This window comes from Cupressus sempervirens, chromosome 6, assembly GCF_028749045.1.
Source record: "Cupressus sempervirens isolate cs-2001-9-10 chromosome 6, ASM2874904v1, whole genome shotgun sequence".
Taxonomy (NCBI): Eukaryota; Viridiplantae; Streptophyta; class Pinopsida; order Cupressales; family Cupressaceae; genus Cupressus; species Cupressus sempervirens.
In genome coordinates, this window is record NC_143123.1 from 186,126,649 (window position 1) to 186,144,880 (window position 18,232).

At 36.5% G+C, this 18,232-nt stretch overlaps 1 protein-coding gene across 3 annotated transcripts in view; it reads right to left on the reverse strand.

Moving 5' to 3' along the window:
- Window positions 1-18,232, reverse strand: part of LOC149551870 (lysM domain receptor-like kinase 3) — a 70,006-nt gene that overhangs the window by 12,407 nt on the left and 39,367 nt on the right. For all 3 annotated transcript variants that reach the window (XM_089787370.1, XM_089787368.1, XM_089787369.1), the window contains 6 exons: window positions 13,828-13,973; window positions 13,594-13,683; window positions 13,381-13,486; window positions 10,039-10,190; window positions 9,800-9,897; window positions 9,522-9,669 (listed from right to left, as the gene is read on the reverse strand). In XM_089787370.1, coding sequence (XP_089643496.1) covers window positions 9,522-9,669; window positions 9,800-9,897; window positions 10,039-10,190; window positions 13,381-13,486; window positions 13,594-13,683; window positions 13,828-13,973 — 740 coding nt within the window. The remainder of the gene's footprint in view (window positions 1-9,521; window positions 9,670-9,799; window positions 9,898-10,038; window positions 10,191-13,380; window positions 13,487-13,593; window positions 13,684-13,827; window positions 13,974-18,232) is intronic.

Sequence of the window (18,232 nt, forward strand, 5' to 3'; positions counted from 1 at the left end):
AAGTAATGGTTTGGGGCTGCTTATGACAATTTAGTGACTTTATTTCATAAAATTTATTAATATATGGTATATTACTATGCAAATACGTATATTAGTATCTATTAAAATATACTTTTTAACATTTTGATATGTAAGTATGCGGTGAGTGTAACTAGTACCTTCTGGGGTTTATTTGTATATATTTGATAGAACCCTTTTAGTGCCAAGGACTTTGTGATGAAATGTTATTGCAGCATTTTTATTATCTTTATCCCACTCATACTATTTTTCCTTTATCTTCTCTTCATTCTAGTTCATAGTTTCCTTAGAATTAAATTATAGATGGATGAAAGGAAATAAGTACTTCTAAATGCATTCAGAATCTGTTGGACAACCAATATGATGTGTGAGTTACATGATTGTGATTGCCACAAAGATTTTGTCTAACTATGGTTTTGTATCCTATGCAGCTACAGGACAGAAACTATAACTAGATTTCCTGTAATGTCCCATTTTTTTGGATGAGTTAATTATAAAGTTATCAATTAAAATATATATATTGCAAGGTAACTTTATAAATTAAATAAAAAAAAATCTTCTAGAGGTTGCTGGAAGAAGCGGAGAAAAATTAAAAAGGAGGCCGACCTATCAAGGAAAAAAGAATAAATAGGCATTGAGGGCTCATTGCCTATCATCAAGTTTTATTATTGAATTTTTGCTGATGTGCGTTGTGGAGTCTAGGGTTTCTGCAAGTAGTCACAATTGGCCATTGAGAACGAAAACTCTCAATTGGTACGCAATTTTGAGGGTGTGAAAGATCACCTGAATTATTGCAACTGTGGGAAGGATATTTCAGTCCTTTCACTTGTGCTTAATTGTTGGTTTGGAGTTTCCAATGGAGTTGCACTTTCACCATATCATCTTCAGCATTCAGTCTCCACCATTTGATCAATCCAAGTTCTTCATTTCAATCTGTAGTTGCAACAAGTTCTCAATTGTATACAGCCAGTTAGGGTTTCTCTGTAATGTGCTATGTCATAATGTTTTGGTGCTGAAATTTGCCATATCATTTGTAAAAACATTTGGTTTTCATTGAATGAATACATTGGCACTATTATTTCTTTTATTTCAACAATATATTTTAGCAGTGTATTAAATTTAGGGTTTTGTTTAGTGGCCTATTGGTACGGGTCATTACAGTGGTATCAGAGCAGTTTTCTGCCAGCCTGATAGGGTTACCCAGCCACCATTTAATTTAGTTTACAAAAGAACCAACATAACTAAGAATATGGCTGAGAGACATTCTCAAAGCCCATCTAGAAGTGTGCGAGATGATGAGACTTTACAACAACAGGAGAGGCTTCTACAGTCAATAGAGGCAAGTACACAGGCAATGATGGTTATGATGCAACATTTGATTGGGGAAAATAGGAGGAATAATCATAATAATGACCAAGATGACAGGAGCATAGCAGGATCACAACATAGGACACGGTCTGGAACAGCTGACAGACCCACACGTCCTACATTCAGAGAAGAAACTCCAGCACGCACACCTGATGCTATGGTAACAAATATTGTAGATGAACTCTGACAAGCAAGGAATGAGTGGGATTCATTACCAGAATATGTACAGGATGGATGGACATTTGACAGGTACCTGAACTATAGAGCTGCGAGGCAGAAGCAAGTAGATAAACACAGTGAGTTGCAACAGGTCACCAACAAGTTGGTATTACCCACATTTGATGGCAGTGGAAAAATGACTGCTCGTGCTTGGATTCATAAGGTGGATACTTTCCTATCTTTGAAGACGATGACAGAATTTGAAGCACTCAAGTATGCCACTTTACACTTAGATGGGGCAGCACATGATTGGTGGACACATGGCATGATCACATTGCAACACAATCAGGTAACCACTTATCAGGAGTTTGTGGATAGATTGATAGAAAGGTTTGATAAAAAAAATCCTAAAGTTTATTTTCGAGAGTTAGCCCAGTTGAGACAGTCAAGAGGCTTAGAACAATTTATCAATGACTTCCAGAAGCTTGTTGTGATGGTGCCTGACATTTCAAAAAGGAGGCTAGTCATTTTATTCACAGAGGGATTAACTGAACCACTCAAGGGGTGGGTAAAGGCCTTTGATCCTCCTACATTACAGGAAGCCATGAAGAAAGCCCGCAGTATGGAACTTGCAGCTCCAACAAACCGGTTTAGTTCAAAGAGTTCTTCATCATTTAGAGATAACAAAGGGGAATTCAGCAAGGGTAAAGAGAAGGTTAGTGACTCAAAAGACAAACTAGCTGCACCTTGGGATAAGGAAACACTTAATGACCTACGTAGGAAGAAGCTATGCTTCTTTTGCAAAGGTCCCTATGAGTTTGGTCATGATTGTCCTATGAAGCCTAAGGGGAAGGCTAACCGGGTGATGGGGGCTTATTACGAAGGTTCAAATTCAGACATCTCAGAGCACCATGATGAGGATCCTGATGAGGCAGAGGGTGAAAAAGAGGTAGATAGTGATGAGAAAAAAGAGGCTCCAGAGATACATTTACAGGAGGCATGTCTGTCTAGTATTCAAAGAGAGGGATCTTTCAGATTTCGAGGAGTCTTGGCAGGACAAAAGATTATTACTCTGTTGGATACAGGTGCCACGCATAATTTCATTGATGCACGATTTGTGGAGAGGCGTGGACTCATTACTGAGGAGTTCGAGGGACTGAGAGTTAAGGTAGCTGATGGATATACTCTTCGTTGCGATAGGATGGTGCGAGATCTACCTTTGCGCCTGAACAACTATGAGTTTAAGGCAGACTATCATGTGGTCAACATGGGTGACATAGACATAGTACTTGGGATGCAATGGCTACATTCCTTGAAGGAGGTTACCTTGAGATTGGAGGATATGGAGATACGATTCGTGGTGGATGGCAGGACTCATGTGCTGAAGGCTATCTGTAATGGTGATGTCAGGACTCTCATTTAGGCGGTTGGAGAGATTAGCCAAACATAATAATATAGAGTGGGCAACAATATGCGCTTTGATGCCTACCCAGGAGGGGCAACATAAGACTGAATATCATCCAGATATTCAGAAATTGAGAATCAAGTATGGGAAGGTATTCAACGGGATTCCACCAGGCAGGCCACCAGACAGAGGTATTGAGCACATTATCGAGTTGGAGGAAGGTGCTAAGCCTGTCATGATCACACCATACCGGCACCCAAAACCACTCAAAGATGAGATCGAGAGGACCATCAACGAGTTGCTAGCAATGGGACACATCAGACCAAGTAAGTCACCCTTTGCATCTTCTGTTGTTTTGGTTAAAAAGAAGGATGGTACTCTACGAATGTGTATTGATTACAGGGTGTTGAATAAGAGAACTATAAAGAACAAGTATCCCATCCCACGCATCAATGAGCTGATAGGCGAATTGCATGGGGCTTGTTATTTCACAAAAATTGTTTTGAGATCAGGCTATCACCAGATCAGAGTTCGAGAGCAAGATATCGAAAAAACTGCTTTTAGATGTCATTACGGGCATTTCGAGTTTGTAGTCATGCCTTTTGGTTTGACTAATGCACCTGCCACTTTTCAATCTACTATGAACAAGGTCTTCCACCATCAGTTGAGGAAATTTGTGCTAGTGTTCTTTGATGATATTTTGATCTATACAGGAACATTTAGAGCACTTGGAGACAGTATTAAGCATTTTACAGAGCAAGTCCTTGTATGCCAAGGAGTCCAAATGTGATTTGGGGATGACAGAATTGTTGTATCTTGGACATATCATTAGTGCGGAAGGAGTGCAAATGGATCTTGAAAAGATCCGTGCTATTGTTGATTGGCCACCACCAGAGAACCTTACACAGTTAAGAGGGTTCCTTGGTCTATGTGGATTCTATCGCAGGTTTGTTAGTGGCTACTCATGACATGCAGCGCCCATGTCAGATTTGCTGAAGAAAGGGGCATTTGTGTGGACTCGGGAGGCACAGGAGTGTTTTATGCGGTTCAAGGAAATAATGACTACATGCCCAGTATTAGCGTTACCTGATTTCACAAAGCCATTTGAGCTTCAATGTGATGCTTCTGGAAAGGGAGTTGGTTCTGTACTCATGCAAGATAAGCATCCTATAGCTTATGAGAGTAGGAAACTCAGAGGGGCTGAGAGATCATTCAGCATATATGACAAGGAGATGTTGGCCATCATGCATGCCTTGGCCAAATTCAAACAGTATCTTGTGGGCAGCAAATTTTGTATTAAAACTGATCATAATAGTTTGAAGCACTTTTTGGGACAGCGAGACCTAAATGATCGTCAGGATAAGTGGGTGAGTAAGTTACAGGCATATGATTTTGATATCACATATGTTAAGGGGACACAGAATATTGTTGCAGAAGCTTTATCCCGTAGGCCACACCTCACTTCTATGATTCAGATATCAGAGGATTGGCGACACTTGATTGTAGCAGAATATGCCAAAGACACGTGGGCCTCTGCTATAGTGGAGGGGACAACAATCGACACCAGATACACTCTGATAGATGATTTGATCATTTACAAGAACAGGATTTACTTAGTCCCAGGATCGAAAGTGAAGCAGTTGATTTTGAGAGCATTCCATAATTCACCTATAGTAGGCCATCCTAGGTATTTCAAGACTTACAGGTTAGTACGGGAACGGTTCACTTGGAAGGGACTTAAGGATGATGTTTTGCAGTATGTGTGTGAGTGTCATGTTTGCTAGCAGAACAAACAAGAGCACACTTATCCAGTAGGGCTCCTATAGCCACTTCCTATTCCTGACAGGAAGTGGAGTGCATCTCTATGGATTTTATTACGGGCTTGCCCAAGGCCCAGGGGCGCGATTCTATCTATGTGGTGGTGGATAGGCTGACAAAATATGCTCACTTCTTCCCTATCACAACTACATACTCAGCAACTCAGGTGGCAAAGGTCTTCTTCAGGGAGATTTTTAGATTATATGGTTTGCCTCAGAGCATTATGAGTGACAGGGACAGCCGCTTCATGAGTCACTTTTGGCAAGAGATATTTCGGTTGTGTGGCACTGAGCTTACACCTAGTACCAGTTATCACCCACAGACTGATGGTCAAACAGAGATTGTAAACAAATGGGTGGAAGGGTATTTGAGGAATTATGTGGCAGAGCAACAGTGAGCTTGGGTCAGATGGATATATCTCTGTGAGTATTGTTATAATACTACATATCATATGACTATACAAATGACACCCTTCATGGCACTTTACGGTTATGAGGGACGTAGTTTCTTAGATTTGTTGTTGGGAGACAGTCGAGTACCCCGTGCAAGTGAACTATTACAAGAAAGTAAGGATATAGTTGCTACTCTCAGAGACAACATTGCTAGAGCTCAGAACCAGCAAAAACAGTATGCAAACAAGAAGAGGACTGAGCGTAGTTTTGAGGTAAATGATATGATTTACCTCATGTTGCAACCACATAAGCAGTCCACTCTTCTTGCAGTATGCAAACAAGAAGAGGACTGAGCGTAGTTTTGAGGTAAATGATATGATTTACCTCATGTTGCAACCACATAAGCAGTCCACTCTCAAGAAGAGTGGTGCAGAGAAACTCAAGCCACACTATTATGGACCATTCAAGATCATCAAACGAGTTGGTGAGGTGGCTTATGAGTTGGAGCTTCCCACAGATAGTAGAGTGCACAATGTGTTTCATGTATCACGCCTCAAAAAGGCGTTGGGTCAGAATGTGATGCCTTCTGCAGTATTAGCTCCCTTGGATGATGAGGGGAAATTGATCTTAGTGCCAGAATCCATTTTGGATAGTAGAGAGAAGCAGCTTCGCAAGAGAGTAATCAGAGAGTATCTAGTTAAGTGGAAAAATTTACCTATTGAAGATGCTACTTGGGAGGGAGAAGTGATTTTGCAGCATCCAGCATTAAGATTGCCTGAGGCCAAGCAATTTTAGGAGGGGCGGACCTGTAATGTCCCATTTTTTTGGAGGAGTTAATTATAAAGTTATCAATTAAAAAATATATATTGCAAGGTAACATTATAAATTAAATATAAAAAAATCTTCTAGAGGTTGCTGGAAGAAGCGGAGAAAAATTAAAAAGGAGGCCGACCTATCAAGGAAAAAAGAATAAATAGGCATTGAGGGCTCATTGCCTATCATCAAGTTTTATTATTGAATTTTTGTTGATGTGCGTTGTGGAGCCTAGGGTTTCTGCAAGTAGTCACAATTGGCCATTGAGAACGAAAACTCTCAATTGGTACGCAATTTTGAGGGTGTGAAAGATCACCTGAATTATTGCAACTATGGGAAGGATATTTCAGTCCTTTCACTTGTGCTTAATTGTTGGTTTGGAGTTTCCAGTGGAGTTGCACTTTCACCATATCATCTTCAGCATTCAGTGTCCACCATTTGATCAATCCAAGTTCTTCATTTCAATCTGTAGTTGCAACAAGTTCTCAATTGTATACAGCCAGTTAGGGTTTCTCTGTAATGTGCTATGTCATAATGTTTTGGTGCTGAAATTTGCCATATCATTTGTAAAAACATTTGGTTTTCATTGAATGAATACATTGGCACTATTATTTCTTCTATTTCAGCAATATATTTTAGCAATGTATTAAATTTAGGGTTTTGTTTAGTGGCCTATTGGTACGGGTCATTACATTTCCCCACGTTTCTTTTACAATTCATGAAAGGCTCTTGGGATGTGGTGGAAAGAAGATTAAATACATCTCATTGCACTCGTGATACCAGGTCACAGTTTAAGGTTTTCTCAAATAAAAATGTGAAATTTCAGCACTTTTCCAGGTTCCCTTCTGTTTTCTTTCTTGTCTTAAAACATCATGGAGATTAATAAATTTAGAAGAAACTAAGCAACTCAGATCCTATTTCTGTGATTTCACATTTTTGCCTTTGTTTAGCGCTCAATAATTTCATGAATAATTTCAACTATTGTTATTTCAAATATAGTTGCAAACAAGGGAAGAAGAACAGTGAAGGAAGATCTTGATATCTGATTTGGCAGTCGTACAGTTCCTGATATCTAAATCAGTCCTAGTGAGTATAGTTCAACCACCCTGGTAAATTTTCTCCCTCTTCTTCCTCTATGGATTCATGTTTTATAAACATGAAATAGTAGTTAGCGATTTCCTAGATACTTCAAATATTTGTTTTGCTCAATAAACTACAAACATAGGGATTGTACTCTTTGTATTATACGAGATATTAAGATCTACATATGTATTTGTTGAACTGCAAAAAAAGGCTGAGCTCAAATGCATGGGAGTAAGTATACAAAACCTAGCTACATTCTAAAAACATGTTCTATAGGGGATCAGATCCATTAGACAATAATGTCAAAACAAAGTATAACAATATTTCCAAATGGAAGGGATCTGTTTTTCTTCCAAATAGTCATGGATAAATTCCACCATCAAATTCATGCCATCAAACACCACCAATCCCAATATCTTCTTTAAGAATTGACCCCTTTTTCCGCCATACAATACCTCTATTTCTAAATGGAAGGGATCTGTTTTTCTTCCAAACAATCATGGATAAATTCCACCATCGAGTTTGTGTCATAAAACACCACCAATCCCAATATCTTCTTTAGGAATTGACCCTTTTGATGCCATACAACACCTGAAGACATGGAGCGGAGCCATTGAACCAGCTCCCCATGTTCCAAAAGTCTATGAGTATCCAAGGGCAAAGGGATACCTATACTGTAATGTGCCACTTCCAACACATCCTCCAGATTTCCCAAAAACTACCTTTGATCATATTTGAGGAAAAGCACTTCACAGTTTCCTTTAGTTTTCTTAAGTCTAAAAGAGAAGGAACAAACATTGAGGCAATGTTCAATATCACTCTATTTGTGATCTATGTGCAAGAACTCGTCAACCAGCACCCCTTAGAGAGAAAATAGATTGAGACTATGTCAGGTTTTTAAAATGCTCTACAAGCGTTTCTCAAAAATCAACCCCCAAAAAATCATCTGAACCTCAGAACAAACCAAATGGGTAGCAGCATCTATCACGCCCAAGAAAGGAATGAGAAAACCAAAAGCATTTACATCTCCTAAAGATCAAGGCAACTCTTCAGTGAGGATACTTGAGTGGAGGGAGCAAAAGTAAAATTCATAATTGACAGTTAATGTTGCTCTACTTCATATTATGCCCTTGCTCTATGAGTGCATCAACTATAGGATAACACAAATTAATTGATGAATTGTCACAAACATTGTTCAAATTGTCTGTATGCTCCTGGATTCAGTTGTATGAATGTTTTTTTTCATGAATGTTCCAGATCACACTCTATGATCCATCATCACAATGATGGAGAGCATAAGGAAGAAATGAATGAAGTTGCAGACCTAAACTAACTAAAAAGAGAGAGGGAGAGGTGAGATGAGAGAAGAAGTGCAAGAGTCTTGTTAATCACCTCTTGGGCTGTCTCTCTCATCTCACCTCTCCCTCTCTCTTTTTAGTTAGTTTAGGTCTACAACTTAAATCATTTTTCTCCTTATGCTCTCTATCATCCTGACGATGGATCACAAAGTGCAATCCAAAATGTTGATGAAAACACTCTTGCAATCAAATCCAGCAGCAGCATACAGATTATTGTATGAATTGGAGAAACTACCGTAATTGATTGAATTTCCTCCACTTTGGCCATAATCCCAAAGGCTCAATAACCAATTCCTTGATGTCATTGCCAACCATGTTGCCCAACTTTATGTAATTATCTGCTTCCTATAAATGTGCTTGGGTATGCAGCTTTCCAGATCCGTGAGATAAAAAAAGCACTAATTAGAGAAGTGAATTTAACTTTCACACTTAAAGATTTTTGGACCTCAATGCATTGACTAATAAGGTGGAGTCACCTTCAATATTTATCTTGGATAGCTTAACTTCAAACATTTTTGTGTTCCAAGGAGAACTTGTAGCTTGGCTTTGTTGTTGGTTCTAATTTCGTGAAACTTCCAAGCCTTGAAAACTACAGCTCCATTCCAATTGTGAATAATGCATCCCACACCAGACCTTATTGGTTTCCCTTTGGATCTTCCGTCAAAGTTCAGTTTGAGGCACCCATCTTGTGGCCATTGCCATTTTGCCTCCTTTTGATAATCTCAGGTCTCAAGACCCCTGGTTCCATTAATAGGGGTCCTAAACACTTTAATATTAACATTGACTCAAGGACAAATAAAAAAACAGGCATTTGCGAGTGAATGTAACAGTTATGGGATCAGTGCATATATTGTAAAGAATACGTAATTTGGGTTGCTGGGATGTGTGGCCTACCTTAAGAAACATATCCTCTATTTAATTTCGGCTCTGTAATTTCTTTTACTGCAACTAATTTAGAATTTACCAACAGTTGGGACCATTCTCCCAATCAGTTTGATTCCCCTAGGCTTTGAAAGAGAATGTGTTCTGGTTTTGGATGAAAACAAAAATAATTGAGCCAAAATTTGTCAATGCTCAAATAAAAACAGTGAAATGGATACTACTTACAATAGAAACCAATGTTCGTCTTTCTGGTGTGTTGGGTGCCACATCTTTGTTTTTGGCTACAGCTTCCTTTCCTGATATAAGCTCAAACAGTACAACACCAAAGGCATACACGTCACTTTTGGTTGTTGCCTGACCATCATGCAAGTATCTGCCAACCCATAAACCACCACAAAATGTTAAACATCTCAATTCTATTGTGTACCTACTTGTGCTAGTTTTCCTTCAATTTATGGTGTGCAAAGAAGAAGGGATATGCATTATTATTTCATTGTACTTACTCTGGAGCCAAATATCCAAATGTTCCAACAACTTGTGTTACTGATGCTTCTCCTTCTCCAGGTTTACCAACAAGTTTTGCCAACCCGAAGTCTGAGATCTAGACGAAAAACAAAAGGTCCAATGAGAAATCAACAGATCAACAAAATCCATCATATTGATGAGTGTAGTGCTGCCCCTGCATGAACCAGAAACATCCAAAGTGCATTAGAAAATAGGACCATACTGAATCAAACCTTACTTTAGCCCTGAAACAGTTGTCAAGCAGAATGTTGCTTGTTTTAATGTCTCGGTGGACATAGTGAGCCTTTGTGTGTTCATGGATATACTCAAGACCCCTGGCTGCATCTAAAGCAATTTGTACTCGAGTGTTCCATGAAAGGGGTGCATAACCTTGCGAAGAAAGTAGTAAGAAGTTTAGAAGTCCTCCAACAGGAACATGATATTCAGTAAAGTGGGCTTATAATTAATGTAAAACAAATCAAGGAGCACAAATGAACTAATCATGATTGCTAATAAGAAAAAAATTGAGGCCAGATGACTTGGCTGACAACTGTAAGCAAGAAGTCCTAATGCTGATCTCCTGCAAATTGAGAATGTCAATGCCTGCAAGTCCTTGTTATATTGCTCTACATACTTACGAGGAAAAGAGAGTTGGAGAGAAAGTTCACTTTATTATGCATGGCTTCCTATGTTATTAGGACTTCAAGAATAGTTTAATTAGGGTTCTCATAGGACAGAGACCCAAGGTTTGAAAATTACCATAGCAGCAAAAATCATTTGGGGAAAAAATTGGCAAACCAAAAGTACAATTTTTTTTCAAAAAATGGGCAAAAATTTTGATGTTCAATAAAACATTAAAAAACGTAGAAAAAGAGACTTATTTTTTTTAAACTTAAGGGCATTTCCACAGCATGCAGATATAGAGAGCAAATACAATAGAGTTTAACTCATGAATTGTAAAAAATATATTTTTCCATTTAATTTCAAATTGTTGATTACATGAGCAAATAGTCAGTTGACTTTTTAAAAGGGCAGTCACCAAATAGTTGTTTGAGCTAAAATATTAGCCAGGTCTATGAAGCAATTTTAAATTAAAACACAAGAACTAAATGATGCCAACTGAAAGAAGTGCTTGTTTATTAAGGGGATGTTTACTTAGGCTTCTCATAGGACAAAGACCTTGTAAAGTTTCTGCAAATTCGTTGGACTGAATAGAGATTAAATTTGACCTTCTCTATCTTCTTATAACTTGCTGTGAGTAACTTCAGATTATTGCCTTTAACTGGATTAGAAATGTAAATCAGAATTCTGTCTTTTACTTCTGCAATTCGTATGAGAGCAGTAATGACTAAGGAGCAGACTTGTATTGATCTTGTGTGCTCTTAGACTTCATCCTTACCCTCTATAGGTATAGGGATTAAGAGACATGTCCTTAGAAGGGAGGGACATGTCTCTTCCAAAAATCATTTGCTTAACCTCTAGAAGTCAGTGACTTTCTAGGAATAATTTAGATATTAATCACAAACCAAACAATGGTGATTAGTATTAAACTAAACCTCTAAGGATAGATGCCGATCTTGCAATGGAAATAATGCAAAGACTTAAATCTTTACTTATCATGCTATATCAGATCTGATTGATCTGTTATCAGATCAGTGTGTTTTAACAAGTTACAGATTTAACAGACCTAAGGTTTGAAAATTATCATAGCAGCAAAAATCATTTGGGGAAAAAATTGGCAAAACAAAAGTACAAAAAAAAATTTGAAATAATGGGGGAAATTTTGATCTTCAAAAAAAATATATTTAATCGTAGAAAAAGAGACGATATTTTTAAGACTTAAGGGCATTTCCATGTCATTCAGATATAGAGAGCAAATACAATAGAGTTTAATTCATGAATTGTAGAAAACAGATTTTTTTCATTTATATTCATATTGCTGATTACATAGGCAAATATTCAGTCAACTTAAGAGGGCGGTCACCAAACAGTTGTCTGAGCTAAAATATTAGCTAAGTCTATGAAGCAATTTTAAATTACAACACAAAAACAAAATGATGCCAACTGAAAGAAGTGCTTGTTTTACAAAATACCTTGATCTATCAAATAACATTGAATAGCATGGCCACACTGATTAATACAAATGCAAACAGCTTAAGTGGCAAGGACAATCCATAAGCCAACAGTCCATCTTATACCAATATCTTGAATTAAAAATCCTCAAGCTTCCACCATATAAGCATCTACAATATATAATTTTAAAAAAGAGGGTCTCCATCATAAAAATGTAATTTCTTCCCTCATCAGAAGTCACATGAGGTCTCTTTGAAACTCAATGAGCAAACTTCTTTTCAACAACACATTTTTTTCTAGGAGCAACAATAGAGGGGTCGCCTACTGACAAGAATCAAGAAACTAAAGGGCAATAAAGGGGATGTATTCACTCTTTCAAACAACGAATTTTGCACCAACACCATTAACCATGTTCCTAAAATGTCAACTCCAGCTTATGGCATTCTTCCTCTAGATTTTGATGTACTTTTTCCATCAGCAAAGCTGATTAGAAAAGACAAGATAGGCAACAATCAAGCATGGACAACTGGCCAAGAAGACGTTTATCACATTCTCTCTGCTATCTTATTGACTTTTTTCCCCTTAATGTCTATAATTTCAAAAGAAGTTTCTGGGAATATCTTGACATCCTGGGGAATCTCTGCTTCATTTCTGAAAAGGAAAGACATCCCACTTTTTTTAAGGTGGAGAAGAACTATAGGGGGATGGGTGTATGTGCATAGGGAGGGGAGAAGTTTCAGAAAGATGGTAGTAGGGGAAGAGGTAAAATTTGTCTCCGGGATCTTGGACATCCAGCATGGCTATCAGGTCAATAGGACATGTCCTTGCATTTCAGTGAATATATGTTTGAAATAATATCCATAGCCAACTGGATAAATGAGACATAGTTATGATGGTTATCATTTTCTTTGACCACGAAAATCATTTTCCTTTACTCCTGTAAATATTTAACTTTTTTCACGAAAAGTTGTAGAATTTGAGTAAATAGTTTATGTTAAACCTTTTCAATAAACACCTATTAATAAAAGAAGAATGACTGATATACTAATATATCAGTACAAGCAATACAATCCACATAATCCATGTATGGAAATCAAATGTCAAAAACCCAAGCAGTTGAAAAACTGGACCTTTAATTAAGATCCCATATGTGAATATGAAGAGATTTACCTTTGTCTCTCAATAATGCATCAATGCTACCCAGTTACTAATAATACATATATCTAACAAGACAAAGTAGCAAGTAGTCAATCCAAATTTTAGTAGGAAGGGAACTATTGTAAAGATAACTATTATCATACCAAGAAAAATCAATTTTCATTGTCTCATGTAGCAATTCTTATTGGCAAGTTTGAAGTATAGAAACCAATGGTGTGGCTACCCATTGCTTCCTCTATTTACCCTGAAGGTGGGCTTGTTCAGTTTATCCAGAACAAGTAAGTACAAAAGAAACTGCAATAAGAGAAGTTATTTTTATAAGATAGGAATAAATCAGTAGTGGCAATACCCTTGCTTAAAGGATCATGCAGGCGACTACTAACTGAGCTTTTATGTGCAAATTCGTACACGAGGAAGAGTTCATCCTCACTTGCCGCATAGCCAATGAGCTCTACCTTGTAACATTAAGTATTTAAAAATCAATAATGACAAAACAAACCATGTACCTGAATGAAAAATGGAATAAAAAATCTCAATTTAAATGAGCATAAAAATCAATTACCAAATTTGTATGGTGCACTCTGCAGAGAACTTTCATTTCTACTAGAAACTCTTTAGTTTTAGTAGCTGTCATCTTCTTGATGGCAACTTCCTGTATGAAAACAACATGAACTTCATAGATATAAGTATGCACACACAAGAATGCTGACTATTTCAATTGTACTGCAGAAAAGATTTTCAGAGCATTAACAGAAATTATTTTTTAAAAAGTGGACATTATACTTAATCACACCACCTGATCTCGCAAAATTCCAAAATAAACAGTACCGAATGCTCCCTGTCCAAGCAAATTTGTATCTTTAAAATTTTCGGTCGAAGCAAGGATTTCTTCATGAGTAAATACAACTGGCTTTTCAACGTCAAATACTCCAGTAGGCATATCTGCAATGAAAAGAATATTTAGAAACTACAAAAGTTTCAGGTGGAGAAGTCTTGCATATGTTAGTCATTAAGTTTCAAAGTTACATGGACACAGATATGGATACAAATACAGAAATAGATACAGCCATTTTTAAGACCCCCAATATGGATACGGCTCGATATGACATTAATATTAAACATAGAAACATATTTAATACAATTTCCTAAGATATTAGAGGAGTTTTGCTTCACTTCAAAAGTAATATACACTCCTAAATGCTACAGAAATAATTAAAAGTTAATTTAATACCTTACAGTATACAAAAACTATAGAGTTGCATTGGAAGATGACCCCAAAAATGAGTTGCTGAAACAGAAAAACGTTTCATTTATCTTTCTCATTTGTTCTAGGCTTCATTTATACCAAAAACAAAAATTCGTAATTTTTTAAATTTGGATGGTTCATGTCATTTTTTCTAAAAAAAATGCATCGTATCCTGCATGGTTGGAAAAACAAAGTATTTTTGGGCAAGGATGGGTACAATATCCGATGAGTATCTACACCACATCGGATCCAAGAGTACATGCACCCAAGAAGGTTGTTCAAATCAAAATCAAAATCAAAACCATGAGTCTTATAAAAAGGAGCCAAAGAGAAAAGTCATTACTATCCAACTACTAAAAAGTACCATTAAGAAAAAACTTGTTATAATATAATTCATAAGTGAATAACAAAGTGATCAATGGGATTTGGCTGTCCCTTTTGGTTTTTTCCTTCTCTGTTGTTCCTATGGAGGTGAATCTACTCCTATTGAGGTGGGACGGAGTTTTACAGGTTAGTGGCGGAATGGGTAGCAAAGTGTCTCAACTATTGGTCACATAATGTTTGTCGGAGCCATTTCAAAACCGACTCTGATGGTTTTGGGGACCATGCTAAAACCCTTCGTTTGTGATTCTTATGGCAAGTGTTTATTGTGTTATCTGTTGGCTAGTCAAAGTAAAGGTTATGCTAGCCTTGCTAAAACCCATGTATTTTTCAGATTAAGAGTGCCTAATAAAGCCCATGTTTTTTTTTTTTTCATGTTTAACAGAACCTTTTGAATACCTATTCTTTAAGTTGTAAGGCTTAGGCCTGCTATTTATTTAGCTCATGCTTTGTATGATGATACCTTTCTAGGCTGTTTTTACTGTGTTATTGGTTTGCTGCTGCTTGGAAATGTTATAATTTATGCAGCTGGTTGTTGATGTTGGGTTCCATATCCCCATCAAAATATGTTTGTAAAAGGCTTTTGAGGGCCCTTCAAAACCTATTTTTTCTCTAATAAAAAACAAAGTGATCAATGCAACCACTAAACATGTGTACCCAATATTCTAAAAGCCTGCTAGTACTAAAGTACAAATGATATGGAAATACAAATCACCAAAAGAGATGTCATCTAATAGCAAAACCGCTATAAAGTGCAATAAGATTCTTGAAATATGTCACCTATAGAATGTTATGAGACTCTAGGACTCTTCTATGCAATCTCTAGTAGTAATCAAGTAGATCCTGGTTAAGAAATGTCTCTCCGCATAACTATTCTATACAAAGAAGAAGAAAAATATCATACCTAGTGGATGATCTTTCAAGGGAGCCTTTATCAGAATAATATATTTGTTATTCCTTATTTAATATTTAATGGTCAGCATTGTGACTTCTGTACATATTAGATAGTTTCTAAATTACAATTGTTTCTTTATAGAAACATCATCTTTGTAACTCCTATAAATGACTGTTTGATCATTCATTTAATTCATTCAATTATTAACCAAAACATGGCATCAAAGCTAAAATACCAAGTCTGTTTTTCTATGAGATTTTGAATGAAAAAAAAATAGTTTTTCAGGAAAAAAATTGTTGTTTTTCCTTTTTCCCTGGGCAGATAGATTTTTATCTATTGGAAAATCATGAGCAAGTTTTTCGAGTTGGTTTTTTTACCTTCATATCTTCTAATTTTTTGCTCATGTTAGGTATCTGTGACTCGTTTATTTTCAGCTTGTCGCTCTATTCTCAGTTGGCATCCACATTTCTAAAGGATTTTTCTTGGTGTTTTCATCACCATTTTTCCTGCATCCACATTCTTTATAAACACAATTTTCTCTTCATGCGACAGTTGTTCATTTTGTCTGCCTGTTTGTGGGATTTTTCCTTCAAAAAAATCTTTTGTTCATGGTCACATTTCTTTGTTATTACACGTGAAGGGTCTTGCAACTTGTATTTTCATCTACATGGCCCAAGATTTCTCATTTCTTGAGTTTTTTGACTCTGACATCCATTTCCTTGGTCATGTTCAATTACAGACAGGATTTCCTTGCTCATTTACCTAATATTTTATGGATTTTCTACTCATTTTGCTTCTACATCTGCCTCTGTCATTTGCACGCTTTTCAGACCCGCCCTCGGTTTTCACTTCCAACTACGGGTCTGTGCGCAACTAAATCATTTTTTTCTCTCTCAAGATTTGACTCTGTTCTAGGGCACAATATTTTTCCAACTGGCTAGGGGCTTTTGTAAAACATTCTCATTTTTTGGTTGAATTCAAATTTAATCTACATATCCTTTGTCGGTCCTTTTGAGAAAATTTTTGGGTCATTGTCAAAATATTTCAGGTTTGCATCTTGGATTCATGTCAATTGTACTTCATATTTTTGAAGTCTGTACCTAAATCTGCCTTTCTGTGTTGGGATTTGTGCCTCAGGTTTTGCAATTTGTTTTCCACCTCTTCAATATTCCTCATTTTGTATGCCTTGAAAAGTGTGCAGATGGTGTCTTTGACCAACATAATGTCAGAAGGCAATCAACAATTCAACAACGCAAATTATAGCACATGGAAGCATCACATGATGACTATCTTTGAATATCGCTACCTTGATGAGCTCATTTTGGGTAAACAGACTTGCCCTACCGAAGCTCGACAAAGATCGAGATAAGTTTGACAAGCACAACCAAAAAGAAGTCATGCTTATCAAGCTTTCAGTTACAGATGATCAGCGGTTACAATTGGCATCCGAAATGTTAAATTATAGCTTCAGTAGAAGTGAAGTATATATTACTTAAACACATGAATTTGTAATATATATATATAATCATTCTTTTATATATATATATATATATATATATAATCATTCTTTTATATATATATATATATATATAATCATTCTTTTATATATATATATATATATATAATCATTCTCATCTCTGATATTAATTATATCCTTAATCATTCTTTTATATATATATATATATACATATATATATATATATCGTGCAGGCTGCATTTATCTTGTCTGAAATAGCCGACGGCAGAATTTGTTAAGGTAAGCACATCTTAGTTAAAGTCCACATAGGGACATGACCCTACGTGGCTCTTTGGCCACGTAGAGTCATGTCCCTACGGGGACTTGATGCCAAGTTCATACAAATAAGAGGACGATGCTGCTTAGGAAAGAAGATCAATAATAAAGGAAATCTCTGAGTATCTACAAATGTCATATTAGAATTAATAATAAGTGATATCAGAATTAATATAGGTATTTCTCTATCAGAAGATCCTATCTACATTTACATGGTATCAAAGCCTAATTGATAGAGCATCACAGTCAGGCTTATTCAGATTTAATCTATTAAATTATCCTCAATCTGAAACTATGGTGAATCATGTAAGATTAGAAGGCAGACTTGAAGAGGCCTCTAATTTTGCATCATGGAAAATACGAGTAATGATCATTCTTCGAGAAATGGAATTAGAAGGATACATAGAAGAAAATAAGTCTATGCCTGAAAATGAACCAGACAAAACAACATGGAAAAGACATAATAATAAAGCAATAAAAATCATTACAGATTCTGTCAAAGACCATATACTCCTGTCAATATCAAGCCTCAAAACAGCATATGAGATGTTCACCACTATTAAGAATACATTCGAAATTAATAATACCAGCAGACTGCTGACATTGAAACAAAAACTACTATACATCAAAATAAACAATGGAGAGTCTATTACATCATATTTTTTAAGAATTGCAGAATTAAAAGATCAACTTGCTATCATCAGAAATCAAGTAGATAATAAAGAACTATGTTTAATTGCTCTAAAAAGGTTTACCATTATCTTGCGAAACCTTTATCCGTGGATTAAGCTCTCGACCTGAGCTACCAAATTTTGCGCAACTCAAAAACACTCAAGAGGAGTCAAGACTAATCTCAAGAGGAATTAGTTCACATCAAGAGGGAGAAA